This window comes from Plectropomus leopardus, chromosome 18, assembly GCF_008729295.1.
Source record: "Plectropomus leopardus isolate mb chromosome 18, YSFRI_Pleo_2.0, whole genome shotgun sequence".
In the NCBI taxonomy this organism is placed as follows: Eukaryota; Metazoa; Chordata; class Actinopteri; order Perciformes; family Serranidae; genus Plectropomus; species Plectropomus leopardus.
Window position 1 is genome coordinate 10247329 of NC_056480.1, and position 17686 is coordinate 10265014.

Below are 17686 nucleotides of genomic sequence, written 5' to 3' on the forward strand. Positions count from 1 at the left end.
TGCTCCATCATTATGTAAATGCACCTTCTTGATATTCTGCATGTGTTTAGCTCATTTTTCATTTTTTCAGAGTAAAATGTTTATTCAGACTGCCAAAACAGAAACTATGCCAATGATATAAAACAATTAATGGTATTAATTTTTATTATTACGATCACATGTATTACTCTTTCCCACTCTTTAAGTGAGATTTTTGTATGGACCGAATTTCAACTAAGTTAGATTGTTACTCTTTTATTTTGAAGTCAGACAGGAAATACACCGTTTATTATTTAGTTGTTGTGGTCAACTAACTTACAGTAAATCAATATGTAACTTTCATTGTATGTGTATTATATGAATGATCTTAATGAAACTGTATTAATAGTTTATTTCTGACATTAATTCACATCGCTACTGAGGCTGATGCAGCACACCCCAACTTTTCTTTAATTAATTTCTGATCTCTAAATGTCACACACCCAAGTTTTAAAACCAATAGCGACACCTAGTTGACCTTTGTTTTATTACATGTGTCAATTTTCTGCAAGACTTGAAGAACTTGTTTCAAAAAGATTTTTTTTCCATACTGGAATACCTGTTTCTCCAGGTATGTGAAGTCCACATAATTATCTCGTTCCATAATAAAAAGCATGTGAAAACTTTTATGTCTTTATTTCTCTGACAAAGAAAACTACAATGCATGTCAAAAAAGGTGGATTTCACACAGGTCACAATTTTTCTGTGATTTAAACAGCAAACATTTGTTGCAAGTACAATAAAAAAACAAAACAAGTTTACTGTTGTGACAAAGCTTGGTTAAAATAAAGAGCTTTCAAAATAATGCATGACCTCAGCTTTTATCTGCCCTACTCAGCATAAACACAACTAGCATGCCCTGACTTATGTGACAAAGATCTGCAGGATGGATTCACGGCATTAATAGCTCAGCATCATCTTGCACATTTTTGTGATGCAGGTTTAAGCACATGGACAAAATCTCACTCCATAAAGCTACACAAAAACAATAATCTGTAGATATTTTAACCTGTTCTGTAAGTTTTACTCATATATTTCTTTTTCCATTTTTAGCAAGCCAATGGGTTAAAGGTGAATCCTGTTTCCTCGGGGACTTGGGGAGCAGTGTAGCCTGGTATCGGGCTGTAGTTTGGGTTTGGCAGCTCGCTGTCGAAGCACCTCCACCGTGCATCTCCTCTGTCCGCACAGCACTCATATGCACGAGTCATGGTGGAATATTCTTCCACACAGAACTCGGACAAGGCTTGTTTCCACTGTAAGAAAAGATAAAGTTGTGATTCATCTCCCTGTAAGAGTCAGTCCCTTGTTCTCTGAGTTTAATCTTCTCCTTTGTAAATGGGCACAGTAGACTAGATTACTAGAAATTATACAGAAATTCCATTAAAACATTTATTGTCATTTGTCTTTAAATCTGTCTGAGGCACTAAGGTGTTTTACTCACCACATTTGAATCCCTATACTACTACTGCTACTACCACAACAATTACAACAACAACTACTACTAATAATAATAATATAAACATGATTTATAAAGCGCCTTTCATACAAGAAATGCAACACAATAAGGGAATTATATGCACGGAGTGCTTCACATGAATGAACATAAAATGGACCAACAAGGCAATTAAAAAAAAAAAATGTAAAAAAAAGGAGAAGTTTAAAACAAAACCAGGCATCACAGTGCAATATTATTAAAACAATGCATCTTAAAACCATATAATTAAATCATGAAATCATGAAATTATAAACCAATATAAAATAAAAAAATGAAATAAAGTAAGATACAACTTTTTAAAATAAATGCCGCAGTGTGTAATGTATGGACTTTATTTATGTAGATAATCATATAAATAAAGGCAATACACTTCTTGAATTATGACATAAATTAATCTCCTAATTATTACGTTTATATGTGTGTGTGTGTGTGTGTGTGTGTGTGTTAAAATTTTAAACAACAGTTAGTTCCCGACCTAGCAATGTGATTGGACCGGAGGTATTCCATGAGTACTAAGCCTTTTCACTATGCGTGTATCACTCCGCTCTACAGGTGTTCTGACCCGGTAATTACGTTAACCGTTGTTTAGCTTACATTAACAACCGTCGTAACAAACTTTATACCCCAAAGATGAACATATTTCCACAAATAACATTTAAGTGAAACAATGAACGGTTGTCAGAAGAGGACGAAGGGAAGGAAGAAAGCCTGGATACTTACTGCAAATCTTCAGGTATGCTAATATGACATCGGAAGACGTCGAAACGTGTAGATTAAGCCCTTAAATCGTCGGCATCACATGTATATCACCAAAGTGATTGTCAGCAATAGACTATTATATACATTATCTAAACACATAAACACATATTGTCATGGTGCATGCAATACCGAGCTATTAAAAATGATTATTGGCAGATTCATGTATTTATACATCATGTTTGCCTCTGAGGTGAATATTATTTTAGAGTCTCTTGCTCGAAAGTTACAATAGGATGCATTGTATGCCACACATGAATGTCTCATACTAGAAATAAGTATGTTTCATTAGTACATAACTATTGACCGACTTGTTCACCAAGTAGGTGTTACACAGTGATTTAGCTCAAGTTAGCTAACATGATTGGAGTTAGCCTTTCATTAATTTTTAGTGCTGTAAATTATTGTTTTTTTTAAACGAATATGCCAATTTATCTTTTGCAATATGACAATACAACAATATGATGGATTCACGTGTTCTGTCAAAGATTAATTCATGCAGGTCTGAATTTATATGTCTTGTACATTGAAACTGTGAATGGCTCATTAAATCAGCTAATTAAAAAACCCAACAAAACACATACTTGTTGATCTTGGGATGCGCGACATAGGTATTTTTTCCAACCGATACCTCCATAGGCTGAACGCTGATTTGATAACTGATCATTTCAAATGTTTGTATTTTAAAAAGAAGTGTATAATGTGTAGTTCATGCACACCTGGGGGTTAGAAAGGCCAAGATGTGGTGAGCAAATGTGATTTAATATTTATGGCACTGACCAAATCTAACTGACATCACTATTACTAACACAACAAAAACAAAGAACACTTCGGACTATTCCACATCTGCCAACATTAGGCTGTTAAAAAGAGAGAGATTTTTTTGGGTATTGAAAATGTGCCTACCTGCCAGCCTCTTCTCCATGTAACCTTACACTAGAAAACTTAATTGAATAACAAAAAAATGAAATGGCAATTAAATGCCAAACGATAAATGTTCAGCTCCCTATTTGTTGGTCTGACAGGTGAAAACATACAAAATATGTCAATACTACCTGATTTTATGTGGTTGGAGTTGGAGTTTTTTGAAATTTTAATTGGACTATGCATTACACTGTACTTGGAAGATACTTGTTCAGCAGCATAATCTCTAAACCTGGTGTATCTAGCTAGAACAGTCTAGCTTTCTAACCTTAAACATTGACTTTATTAATAATAAATAACTTATATGATGCCTCCCTCACAGAGTCAAACAGAGGCGGAGACTCACAGCTTGTTGGGCGCAGCAGAGGATCTGGCTGCTCTGCTGTGCGACCTGTCCACTGCAGCACAGACTGTACCACGACTCCAGACGGTTGATGGCGTTTCCACGACGGCGAAAGTGACTGAACCTGGAGTTCGGGAAAAAGCTAGGTGGGTATCTGGGACGGCGCTGACCATTATGGCAGATGGCAGCCAGGTTCTGAGCAGTGGGACAGGCAGGTGGGAAAGGCACGTTGGGTTCATTGAGAGAGTTTCCTCTGGTCTCTGTGGAAAAAGATTAAAAAAAAAAAAAGTCAACAGCATTGTAATCTGTAAAGTCCATCTAGTATGAATGATCAAAGAATCTGGAGGACATTACCTCCCACATCTGCACCATGAAAAGTCAGCAGTACAATTATCCAAAATCCTGTGAGGCCTCCAATCCAGATCATGGCTGTGTGGTTGTTTGGTCGGAGCTTTAATGTAGAATTTTCTCTGCAACAAGTTGCTCAATGTTATTGTGGCTGGATTTGCAAGCTGCTTTTATGGGGCAAAGGGAATGAGTCTGTGGGCGTGAAATGCTTGGAAGTGTGGGTAGAAGCAGCAAGAAGAAGTGGTGGTGGTGTGGGGGGGTAGCATAGTGTTGGGAGCTGGCAAGATAAAAACACAATGAGTTTGAACTCTGGTGATATCTGCTGATGCATGCAACATGGAAAAACAATTTGGTTTCAAAAGTCTGCTGTCCTAGGAGGAGTAATTAACCCATGATCATACATGCTCCTATATAAAGTGTGTTACTAGTGTGTTTCCTCTGGGTTTGTATGATTTGTGGCAGCAGATGTTTTAATTGTGGTGGCCTGCCACAAATAAATGAATGTTTGGGAAACCCTGCATATGTCAGGCCATAGGCAGTTTTCACAGCTTCTTTAAAGGTGCTCTACACAGTATTTGAAGCACATCTTTGGCTATGTTGATAACATAAGATCAGATATGGTTTAATAAGACAAGATAAAATAAGATATGATAAGAATTTACACAAAATTCACATGGTGCAGCAGCTCAAGAGTCAGAGGAAAAGAGGAAAAAAGAGGAAAAAAAGCGATTTAGTGCTAAATAAGATAAAAAATTATTACAAAGATTAATACACATATGCCTGGTATTTACATGTGTCTTAATCACAAGTAGACATCAATAAAAATACAAGTGTAAGCGAACACTCAAACCACTTGGTGTTTGATGCATTTGACCAGTAATGTAAAAGCTAATATGTCCTGATGTATCCCCAGTAAGGACTGCGTCATCAGTGATTGAGGTTGTGGTTGTTTTGATGACAACATGCATAAAGAAACACGAATTAAGCATTGTCTAGCATTTATAAAGCATATACAATAAGTATATAATATAGACTATTATCCCAGTTTCTTTATTTCTTTGTTCCCCTCTTCAATTTTAAGCAATGAATACAGAAACAAAACATTTAGAAAAATACACGCAGTCAAAAGTATTTCGATTATTTGTGTGTCTCAACATGATTAGGTATATTCCACCTAAGAAATACAACATGTTTGTTTAATCAACAACACAAAAGATATTCAGGAGAACAGGCTGTGCTACAAGGGTAACAAAATGCAATTAAGTCACTTCAGTCTTTTATCCTAAGCTTATCTTATCTTGCATTTGGTAGGCAAGTCAGCTATGCTTTGCTGACTGGATGCAGTCGGAAAGAAGCATGATGGCACTGACTAGCACATTAATCAGAAACATTTCTTTCCCAAAACTCGACTGACTCATACGTTAAACTCCCTAAACCTCTTCTTTAAAAAACTGAGTGTGCTTTTTGTTATCAAAGGCTGATTTACAGTCACCAAAAAGTGCATCTTATTTCATGTTGTTATCTGACTTGCTACATGTGAGAGGAATGAAGGATTTCCTCCCTGAAAATAGTGAATGGCTTTAATATTTTTTTTCACTCCCTAAAATTCAAACAACTCACACACGATTATTCCTGCTGTCTGAATTGTGCTGTTAAAGAAGTGTTGATTAAGTGTTTTTCCAGCTAATGTTACAGGCAATTTTTTATCTTTGTCAATATGTAATAGCAATTTATTTTAACAACATGAATAAGTGTCCATCACTATTTGACTGGTCTGTATTGTGTTTCAGAGGTTTGTTGGGGCGTGACTTTAGATATGATCATTCAACACTTTTAACATGTGCACTGTTAACAACTGTTAACAATCGGCTACTGTCAGATAGTGACTCGCATACAATATAAGGGTTGCTCTCCTGTCACTTAAATTGTATCTTGTTATTTGTTATTTGGCCCTGGACATAGAGACTATTTTTGTCACTCACAGACAAGGGCATAGGTTTCATTACAACACTGGGGAGGACATTTGTAAAGGGGGATTTCGGGGTCCTCAGCCAGAAAATTTTGAGTGTCAAACTCTTTCCTGCATTCTGGTGAATTTTTATGTACCAATTTGTGCCTTTTCTGCATCAATTCATGGTATAATGTCTTTCACATTTAAAATCCTCTGCTATTTTTATGTATTTATGAGATGTACAAATTCACATTTTCTGAATAATGAGCAGATGTGCTCCCTGCATCCACCTTATACTTAAATGTTTTTATATATGGATAGAAAACTGTAGCCCAGCCTAATAACATTACATCACCTGGGGTTTATGTTTATCATCCACCTATGTTAAATACATGTGTTGTAACTCTTGTTAATTTCATTCAAGTTAAACTTTTGAACAGTCCATCAGAAAGATAAATACGCCTTTTCCCATATTTAATTCAGTATCATGAGGTCAGATGAGGAGTATATAATTGTTTTACATCCACTCTCCCTCCTCTTAGGCTTATAAAAAAATTAAAAAGATCCTAACAAGTTGACATTTGGGTTCCACCTGACTGGTGATAGACACGCACATGCACAGAGCAAATTTTGCCATGTGATTCAGTCGGTTGGTGACTTGGCATCCGTGCAGGGAGCGTGACACCTTCTCCCTGATTGGCTTTCTCTGCATCACCAAGACAAATAAAAGGCAATCAATCGAGATGCCACTTGTTCAGATTCCCTGGGCTTTCTGATTCAGGTAAGCTTGATTTGCAAATATTATAACTATAAAGTTTAATGAGAATTGCTATGTAGCCAGATTGATTGTGTTTTTTTACTGCTTCAATTCTGTAAATTTGTATTTATCTAAACTTTTTGTTATATCTGTTATTGATTATCCTGCTTTTGCTTTATCCATCAAAGCACTTTTTAAACCTTGTGCGTAAAGGTGCTACACAAATAGTAGTAGCTGTGGCTGTGGTAATATTATTTTTGTATTAGTATCTGTTAAAATCTTTAAATGGTAAATACTTCGGTAGCAGTTCACAGCAATTTTATTTTAGCAATTTTGAGGCATAATTGTTGATCGTGAACTTGCTAACTGAAATTGTTAAGTCCCTGGGATTGTTCTTAATTATTACGAGTTTGTTGATAGAAGCGGCCGTCATTTTATATTGGCTATGTTTTTTATTTAATATAAAAGATCACTTTTTGTGTGCCCTGGTGATTTTATTTTACTTGCAATATTTTAGGTTCAACAATGAAAGTGCTGGTCTACTGTCTGGTGGTTTTACTGCTGGGTGGTAAGTAAACAAATGAAGCCAACTTTTTCCCTGATTGCACCTCAAACTTTTGAAACTGAACAATATTGTGTTGCATTTAACAGTGATGGAAAGTCAATAAGTACTTGTAGTACTTATAGTACTTGTACTTGAGTATTTCCTTTTCTGTTACTTTATACTTCTACTCCACAACATTTGAGAGGCAAGAATTGTTCCTTTACTCCACTACATTTATTTGATAGCGTTAGCCATCAAAATGTACAAAATTTTTCCCTACACTACCAGCTGTAGCATTTAGGCGGTGCACTAATAAATGCACCAATAATTACAATCCAATAACATAATCTATTCTTACACTGTAGTTTTACTTTTACATAACCATAAGATCTGAGTACATCTTCTGTCAATGACATTTATTGATAAACAGATGATATACTTTTGCATTTTTCATTCCTCACTGTCTTTGTCTTCCAGGAGTCTGCTCTCCTTCACCAGCAGGAAGAGAGTTTGCCACATCTTTCATGCAAAACCTTGGGAGTAATGGTAGGGATACTCGTTTCTTGGTTGAGGTTGCAGCTTTGCCCTCTTCACAAGGCAGCACCAAGGTCAAGGTGTCTGCTATGGGCAAGGTCTATGAGAGGGAGATTAATCCTGGCAAGAGTGTATCATTTAAATTACCTGACAGTGTAGAGATGAAAGGCAGCAGAAAGTCCCGTCAGATTGTGCTGATCGAGGCTAGCCAAGATGTCACTGTCATGTCTCTCAATTTTAAGCAATACACTGCAGACACTTCTTTGATTTACCCAGTGAAGGACTGGGGGACTGAGTACTACATATTCACCCCATCCAGCACTCAGAAAGACTCCTTTAAAGAATTTTCCATCACCAACCACAAGGAGCAAAACTCCGTAGAGATTCTCCTGAAGGGCTCTATCCGATTCCAAGGGAAATTTTACAGGCGAGGAAGCATGATGACCCTAAAGCTAGATGCATTTGAGACTGTTCAAATTCAGAGTCTAGATGACCTGAAAGGCACCAGTGTAGTCTCACGCCTTCCTATTGCGGTCTCCTCTGGACATACTTGTGTTCAGAAATTTACCTCTTGCAACCATGTCTATGAACAACTTCTTCCTGTAAACAGCTGGGGAAAAGAATTCATCATTGCACCTCTGCCTTATCGTGACATCTTTTCCTTTTCGTATAATAGTGTTTTCATCCAAGCATCCCAGCGCACCAAAATAACTGTTCATTTTAATGGAAAGGCCCAGGAATACTCTATGTTTGCAGGTCAGTTTCTCGAGCTCGTCTCTGAGTGGCCACACGCTATCTATTTGACATCTGACAAGGGTATCCAGGTCCTATTTGAATTCAACGGGGGCCCGGATAGAGAAGTAGATTATATTGATCCCTTCCTTATGACAATATTGCCCACAAGTAATTTCAGCACTTCCTACTCCCTGAAGGGACAGGGTGAATTCTACAACAACATTATAGTTGTGGCTAAAAACAAAGACCTGAACGGCATCAAAATTGATCCCAAGCCCCAGTCTGTTAACTTTAACTGGCAAAACGTAGATGGGACTGATTTCTCCTGGACTGAGATGTACTATAGCACTGGGGCAAACTTTTACCAGATATCTCACCCTACTTCTCCATTTGGAGTCTACAGTTTTGGTGTTGCTTATGCTAACGGTTATGGATCGCCTGCAGCTGCTGACCCAGCAGGTAAGTTAAAAGAATCCCGTTATAATCACTCAACGTAATGTAATAAAGGATAATGGACAAATTACTACTGCGTAGTATAGCAGAAGATGCCCTTATACAATGGTCTGTATAATATCTAACGAATTAGCACCTAACAAATTAGTGCAACTGTCAGTTAGGCTAGGTTTCAGAAAAGAAACATGGGTGGGCGTCATCACATTATGTATTTAACATAAAGACATTTAGTTAGGTCTCAGAAAGTGTGTACTGATTGTTCTCCATCTCTGTGCGAGAGGAAATTGAAAACTCAATAAATGTATTGTTAAAAAGAAAGACAGCATTGTAGTTGTATTAAACTAGATCTTTTGGATATGTTGCAGTAAAGTATAAGGATAGTATAAAACAGTATAGTTTATACCATACAGCAGCATAGCCTGGCATATTGTAACATGGCTTAATGGTATAGTACAGTTAAATGGTTAATATGTCCTCTCTCTTTACCTTGTGTCAGAGAAACATGACTGCAGCACCATGAAATGTTCAGAGGATGAAGTGTGCCAAATGAAAGGAAACTCCCCAACATGTGTCGAAAAACCACCAGCCATCAAAGCAGGTACCTGCTGGGCCATGGGAGATCCGCACTACCGCACATTTGACGGAAACTACTACAACTTCATGGGCAGCTGCACCTATACGATGGTCAAGAACTGCCATGTTGATGAAGAACACCAAGCTTTTGAGGTTGATGTGCAGAATGACAAACGCGCTGGCTCAAAGGTCACATTTGTTGGCAAGGTGATCATTAAGGTGTATGGGTACACTGTGACCATTGTGCGATCAGAGTTTGGCCTTGTCAGGGTGAGTTAGGTCTTTTACCAAACTGGTATGCTCATGTTACCCAAATGTTATTTATTTAGTAAATGAAAACATATCTGTGACTATGTTTTAGATGAACCACACATTGTGGAATCTCCCCATAAACCTGGAAAGCGGCAGGGTGAAGCTATCCCAGAGTGGCTTGTCTGTCATTGCTGAGACGGATTTTGGCCTGACTGTGCAGTACGACTGGAAGGAGTATCTTGTCATCACAGTGTCGGGACGTTTTTCTGGCAAAGTTTGTGGCCTGTGTGGCAACTTCAATGGCAAAAAGGAAGATGACTTGGAGACTCCTACTGGGTCACAGACCAGTAGTGTAGCGTCCCTAGGAAGGAGCTGGAAGGTTCCTAATGTGGCAGATGATACTCAGTGTCAAGACCAATGCTCAGGCCAGTGTGAGGTGTGTCAAAATGATGGCTTTTTTCACAGCCTGACTACCAGAATGTTCTGCAGTTTTCTCACCAGTGTCATGGATGGACCACTTAGTGACTGTAATGCTGTAATTGACCCCAAAGTCTTCCATGGGATCTGTTTGTTTGATATGTGCATGGGTCAGGGGATGAAGAACTTCCTGTGTAACACCTTGCAAATGTATGCCGATGCCTGTCAGAGGGCCGGCATAAAAATTCATGACTGGAGGCACCTCGCTCGTTGCTGTGAGTAACTAAAGACTCTGAGACATTTCTCTGGGTCATGACACATGCCATGTCTTTTACCACCTGAAACTGCGAGGTTTGACTGGGTGCTACTGCATGCCAACTTTCAAAGGCACAATAGCAGCTTGCAGCTGATGTGGCTAATCAACCATAACCAGCACAGTATCATAGCCTATTTACCAAAAATCCCTGAGGCTGATCTTCTCTCAGGCGTTACTTTTTTCAAGTGTGTATTAGGTCTAAAATGTTGTCTTTGTGACAGATGTACACGTCTGTGTAGTCCTGCACAAAATAGGAACTTTGTGTATCTCAGAGTGCAGCTGTCTCACTTTGAAAAACAGGCACCTGGGAACACTTGTTGCTCTAGCTTTTGAGTGCACCTGTCATGCGTTTATACAGAAAATATTGGATTTTAGGGTGTGAAAAACATGGTGTGTGTGGACCCTTAATATGTTGAGTTTCATCCTCATTCTGTAAATGTAACAAATTGTGATTTTGTCTGAAATAGCGCTACCCTCATGCCCGGAAAACAGCCATTATGAGATCTGCGGGAATGCCTGCCCTGCCACCTGTGAAAACCCAGATGCTGCCACAAAGTGCAAGAAAAGCTGTGTGGAGACCTGTGCTTGTGATGAAGGCTTTGTGCTTAGTGGCACCGAGTGTGTCCATAAGGCCGAGTGTGGCTGCTTGTACAAAGACAAGAGCCTCTACATAGAGGCTGGAGCTTCTGTCTTTACTGATGACAACTGTACCGAGAAATGCACATGCAACAAAACTACCAAGAAAGTTGATTGCAAGAAACCAGGTTGTACACAGGGGTATGAGTGCAAGGTGGTTGATGACCTTATTGGATGTCACCCAATAGCCTATGCTGAGTGCAGCATGACTACAGGCCCTCACATAGAGACTTTTGATGGGCATGATTTCGACTTCCAGGGCACCTGTGTGTATCAACTCGCGGGGGTATGCTCGAAAGATCCCTCCCTGCAACAGTTTCAAGTTATTGTGCAAAATGATGCTCATGGCAAAAGAGTTGGCTCTGGTGCAAAGCTGGTGGAGGTCAACATTTATGGAACTTCAGTTGTTGTCACAAGACGGCACAAAGGCTCTGTCTTGGTGAGATACATTGTAGAGCATTTATTACAATATGATCGATGCTTTCATCCTGTTCAGTCTTGAATTTATCAACCTTGTTTTGCAGATTAATGGAGAACTTACCAACTTACCTGTCTCACTCAAACACAATTTCACAGTCTACCAGATTGGTGGTTTTGCAGAGATCAAGACTGAATTTGGCCTGCAAGTCTCCTATGACTGGCATTCAACAGTACACATAAAGGTTCCTGAGACATATGCAGATGCCATGTGTGGTTTGTGTGGCAATTATAATAATAACTCCAAAGATGACCTACAGCTGAAGAATGGCACACAGGCTTTGTCTACAGAACAACTCGGAAAAAGTTGGAGGGTTGCAGAGATCCCAGACTGTGTTGATGGCTGCAAGAACAACAGTGACTGTCCCAGCTGTGACATAACTCAGAAAGAGAAATATGAGACTGATAGGTACTGTGGTTTAATACGAAACTCCACAGGCCCCCTCAGTGAATGCCATGCCATCATTAATCCTGAGAGGTTTTTTAAGAGTTGTGTGTATGATGTGTGTCTTTACAATGGCAAGAAAGGCTCCTGGTGTAGCCACCTCCACAGTTACACTATAGAATGCCAAAGCAAAGGAGTCAATGTGTCCCAGTGGAGGACAGATGACTTCTGTCCTATTTCTAAGATGAAGTTACCTGACAACAGTCATTATAAACACTGTGGCAATGTTTGCCATGCAATCTGTGACACTGGGTCACCTCCCCCTGGCTGCAAGAAGCACTGTCAGGAGGGATGGGTGTGCAATGATGGCTTCCTACTTACTACAATAAAACATAAACCTGCGTGTGTGTCTGCTGAGCACTGTGGTTGCAAACACAAAGGCAGACATTATTGGAAGGGACAGAGTGTTCTGTCATCTGACTGTCAGCAAAATTGCACCTGCAATAGCAATGGCTCGGTAAGTTTTGTGTACAGAGGCATTGTGACTTTACTCTACCTGTTCTAAACATCTTTTTAAAAACTCTTTTCCTTTCACTCAAGATGCCTTGTGAGCAACACTCTTGTGGGCCACTTGAGATGTGCACACTGATCAAGGGTATCAGATCATGTCATCCAGTGGGAAATAAAACCTGCACAATCGCAGGTGATCCACATTACAATACCTTTGACAATCATACCTATGACTTTCAAGGCACCTGCACCTACACTGCAGCAAAGTCATGCCATCTGGAGGGCTCACGGCTAAAAACCTTCTCTGTGGTGGTGGAGAATGAGAAGTGGACACAGACAGACCAGCCAAATTTGGCTGTAGCCAAGCTTGTTGCTGTGGAGGTGTATGGCAACACCTTGGTGCTCCGGAATGATCAACTTAAAACAATCATGGTTAGTAACATTGTTTAAAGGTTGTTGATTGATTTTAACCCTAATTTTCTATCAAAAATAGAACATCTTTATTGTCAGAAGTTGCATAATTTTGCAAAATTGCGTGTGTGATTGCGTGTGTGAAAATTTGCAAAATTTCTCAATTTAATACTATAAAAATAAAATGATCTTTGTCTTTGTGTTCTCCAGGTGAATGGAAACTTGACACACATTCCTCTTAGCCTCAATAATGGACAAGTGGAAGTCTTCCAAGAGGGCTTTCACTATGCTATCATAACTGACTTTGGCTTGAAGGTGACTTATGACATGATCTACAGAGTCACGATCACTGTTCCTGGAAACTACAAAGACAAAACATGTGGCCTGTGTGGTAATTTTAATGACATTGAGATGGATGACTTTGAGCTACCTGATGGAAGCATTACCAAGGACATCCAATCCTTCGGAGCAGCCTGGAAAACGTCCATGCAGGGGGTGGTCTGTGAAGATGGCTGCAGTGGTGACAAGTGCCCCAAATGTAACAGCACACTAAAGGAAATCTTTAAAGAAGATTGTGAAAGAATCAAAAATTCTACTGGTGCCTTTGCGGCCTGCCATGGCCTGCTAAGTCCTGAGCCTTACTACAGAGATTGTGTTTATGATGTTTGCATGTCTCAGGGAGACCGCAACGTTCTATGCAACAGCATCTCAGCGTACTTGACTGACTGTCAGACTATTGGAGTAAAGATCGACAACTGGAGGACTCCTGATTTCTGCCGTAAGTTTTGTTTTCTGTGTGATGAATGATAGATCCTTTAGGGTCTGATTAGACGGAGTGTTTTCAGGTTGCGAAATGTGAGATGCACTGCACTGCCAGTTTAAGTCTGGCTATGTCTCAGATAAGACATAGCTATTTTTGCAGGTTGCTGAGTCTTTTTTCAAATTGTTACAAGGCAAGCACTGCATTACTTTTCCTTATCTTAACTGCTATTTTTCTGTGAAGTAAACTCACAGATTTTTACCTTAAACTCTGCATTAAAGGAAGAGGACACTGGTCCCAGGCACACAGATATCCATGTTGGTACATGAAATCCTCAAAAGAAATCAAAGCGAATACACACTAGCTTGTCCAGAATGATGGTTGGTTAAAGGTTTATTTATGGATAAGTCCGCGGCAGTCTGATAATCTTCTGTTATTCCTCAGGCCTAATTACTGTTGGTAAAATGTTAAAAAGTTATTGAGTTGACACTTTGTTCAGATATGTCTTTTAGCTTGCTCAGGGTGATGTTGAAAGTGAGATAATGGTAGCTTCACACAAACCACATATGCTAGGCCTGCTGCTTAATTCATGTAATTGGACTGAAAAACAGCATTTATAGAGTCCTGCAGGGATGACGTTTTTTTGTATGCCAGTACAAAAATTTCAGTGTTTTGGGACTAATTCTAGCAATCTATGATGACAGGCACTATTTCCGCCCTGGATTGAAGTTTTATTAACTTAAGGTGTTCAGGGTGCTCTTGCAAAAATGCAAGGCACATCGAGCAGAAAAATGTGAGGTGTTCAGCAACACAAACACAGTGAGCAAACCCCTTTACTTTCATAAAAACCATTACCGATGGGATGCTAATAAAATGCATTTTGTCTTATTGGGGCCTTACTGAACTTAACTTAGATGCTTGAATTTATGATCTTACTTTCCATTTCAAGCACTTTGCTATCTCACATGATTATTGTAGAAACCCAAAACAGTAAAAGGACTCTGTGGCATTCTTGACCACTAGAAGCAATATGGAGCCCTGTTGCTGGGGTGCCTGTTTTGTTTGTATGTGGTTAGTTTTACATTATTTTGATGATTCACAGTTGTTGGCAATAATGTGCCAAGGAACATTTCTACAACAAAATAAAGCAGGGAAGAAGAAGATTGCCAGATAATGAACACGGATGAAGATGATAGCCATTATGAAAAGTTGCTAATATTAAGTAAGAAGGGACATGCACGTAGAGGTCAAGAAACACAGCGTAAACATAACTTTCAATGTTTTCCAGACAACACCACCTTTAAGAACCTATAATATTTTTTCTGTAACTATCCCATTTTTTAACACAGATACAGATTGTCTAGTTGTATCTTTCCAGTCCATGCATTTATTTATGTTATTGTTGCATTAGTTCTTCTTAATACGTTTTATTTTGTAGCTGTTGAATGTCCTGAAAACAGTCGGTACCAGATCTGCGCTGAAACCTGTAGCTCTCCGTGTCCTGGTCTTACTGACATCATCCACTGCCCCACCACTTGTGCTGAGGGCTTCACCTGTAATGAAGGTTACTACTTCAATGGGACTGACTGTGTTGCCCTGGAGGAATGCAGCTGTTACTATGAAGGACATACCTATAAGGTAATGTAATCCTTAGTCCTTTGTAGAGATGAGTGATATTGCCAAAATTTTTTATCACGGCATATGTAACTTTATCTCAGGTTAACAATATCACAATAGATCGATTATTTGTTTAGTTTAGTAGAAGATCACAATGTCGGTGAAACGAATCCAATAAAAAGAATATTCTTATTAACTTGTATTACCAGCATTAATAAGTTGTACGATGCTCAGACTAATACCGTTAATTGCTTTGGACTCTTTTTTCAGATTGGTGAGTCTGTGCAGTCTGACAAGTGCCAACAGCGCTGCAACTGTACAACATCCGGTGAAGTCGAGTGTGAGGACTTTTCATGCGATGTCACAGAGAACTGCCAGGTCATCAACGGTATCCATGGCTGTCATCCTAAACAGTGTCGGATGGAGACTGGAGGCTCCATTACTCTCTTCAGTGGCACGACTGGCACCATTTCTGTCATGGGGGCTTATGAGATCATCAATCACTGTGATGAGACAGCTGCTGACTGGTTCAGAGTTGTGGCCAAGCTTCAGGAGTGCCCTCTGACTGGTGTAAAGACCACTGTGGCTGTTTACGTCTATTTTAATGACCTGAGTGTCACTATTACTGACAAACATGAGACCTGGGTGGGTATTTTTAAAGTAGGTCTGCAATTTGGAAAATGTGCTCTTTCACTTTCTTGTTGAGAGTTAGATAAGACATTTATTTACCACAGGGGGATGAAAGGTTATGTGTGCAACTATTTCTTGGTTGGGAGCAGGGACTTCCTGGAGTCTTATGCCCTGTTTACAAGTGATATTAACATGCATCTCTGGTGATTGGATCACATGGACAAGTCAAGAAAGAGGTGTGATCACACCAAATGCGCCCTCAATGTGTTGTGAGATCCAATAGCTTATCATTGCTATTTTCGCCCAGATAAACAAAGTTTGTGTTGCTGGTTGCTAGCAGTCACAGTGCTGAAGGAGCTGCTCTCGTGGTTGACCAGCAAACAGTCACGTCATCTGCCTGGTTAGCATGAGGTAACATTGCAGCAGCTGTTAAACAGTCAGATCAAACTCACACTGACACCAAAATAGCTCGACTTGTTAATAACAATAACTTGTTGATAGTGGCCTCCAGTGGTCAGGATTAGTACTGGTGATGGCGACATGCAGCAGCAGTAATGTGATTTTAGATGTATTGTTTTATTGTATGTATTGTATGCACTAATGCACAAGAATTTGCCCCTTGGGAGACAGTAAAGATTTCTTGAACTTGAACTGTTAGGTAATGTTAGCTGTGTGATGCAAACAGTCAGACCCTTCGCTGTGTGTGCATGTGGGCAGATTCACCGACAATCCCTGGTGTGGAGCTCACACTCCTTCAACGGTAATTGCTAAGTGCTAGGAAGGCAGTGTGACACGGGGTGCGCTTTTCTAATGATAGAAAAGAGAAAGAGCAGGGCAAGGAGGGGCTGAGCGACTCACTGTGTGCATGTAGTACGACAAACCTCCCGCTTGTAAAAATACATTTAGTCTTTGGAAATGGAAGTTATGTATATGGGTTTTTTATACATTTACATGTAGAGCAGGGAAGTGAAATCCAATTACAATTGGACGTTTCAGACATGTGGAGATGCATTATTATGTCGATCTTATTTAACTCTCTGCAAGTATGATTGCATTTCCAAAATGACAAATATGTATACTTCTGGAGCTTTCTTTGCTATCAAAACGTAACATCACATGAAACAGTAAAAAATCTTTATCTCTTGCTGTTCACAGGTCAATGGTAAAAAGGTGACTCTCCCCAGCCTACCTGGAAATAATATCTTTGTGAGACCCAGTGGGAAAAACATAATTATCGAGCAGACATCACACTTCCAGCTGTCTTACAGCAACACCCAGGAGCTCATTGTTACTGTGAGTGACAGCATGGTAGACAACTTGTGTGGAGCATGTGACAAATTCCTGCCCTTTCGAAACACCATGGCCTTCTCACAAGAAACAATGCAGGAGTACATGGCCTCATTTTCTGCCCAGGACTTCCCCAGCTGGTGAGTAGGTTACAGGCTGGTTTTAGGTTCCAAAAATAAGGTTCACACATGTGACACTGGACTCAGTGTCAGAACAATTTTTTCAGGTCCTTATGATGCAGTGAGCATCATTAGGCAATCCATCTAAGCTAAAAATGATATCAAACTGTTTCTAAAAAACTATTACATTATCAGGTTTGGACCATCCACACATTAAAGTACACATGTGAAAAAAATATTTGTTGTCTTTTGCAGTGAGTTGTGAAGGACAGATTATCTTCTCAACACCCAGAACTCAATACAACAGTATCATCCTCTGCAGAAAATTCAACATTTTTTCAACATCAGCTCTGAAAGATTTGTTCAAAACATTCTATTTGTATTAATTATTTTCCTTAAGCCTTTAATAAAATGGGTTTGGTAAGCTGTTGTGTAATA

The 17686-nt window shown here is 39.3% G+C and overlaps 1 protein-coding gene across 1 annotated transcript; it reads right to left on the reverse strand.

The window, feature by feature from the left end:
- Positions 1-685: 685 nt before the first annotated feature.
- On the reverse strand, positions 686-4007 carry LOC121958313 (extracellular matrix protein 1-like). The gene is made up of 3 exons (XM_042507213.1): positions 3891-4007; positions 3540-3796; positions 686-1271 (listed from the first exon to the last, which is right to left on the reverse strand). Exons 1-3 carry the CDS (start codon positions 3961-3963, stop codon positions 1068-1070), a joined length of 534 nt encoding a protein of 177 aa, XP_042363147.1. The 5' UTR covers positions 3964-4007; the 3' UTR covers positions 686-1067.
- Positions 4008-17686: the final 13679 nt, after the last annotated feature.

What these genes read in the sequence shown, in the direction of transcription:
- LOC121958313 (XM_042507213.1), bottom strand. Translation starts at nt 3,963, where the DNA reads ATGATCTGGATTGGAGGCCTCACAGGATTTTGGATAATTGTACTGCTG. An exon ending in TCATGGTGCAGATGTGGGAG is followed by an intron (nt 3,797 to 3,890) that starts GTAATGTCCTCC and finishes CTTTTTCCACAG; the next exon opens with AGACCAGAGGAAACTCTCTC. An exon ending in TCTGCTGCGCCCAACAAGCT is followed by an intron (nt 1,272 to 3,539) that starts GTGAGTCTCCGC and finishes CTTTTCTTACAG; the next exon opens with TGGAAACAAGCCTTGTCCGA.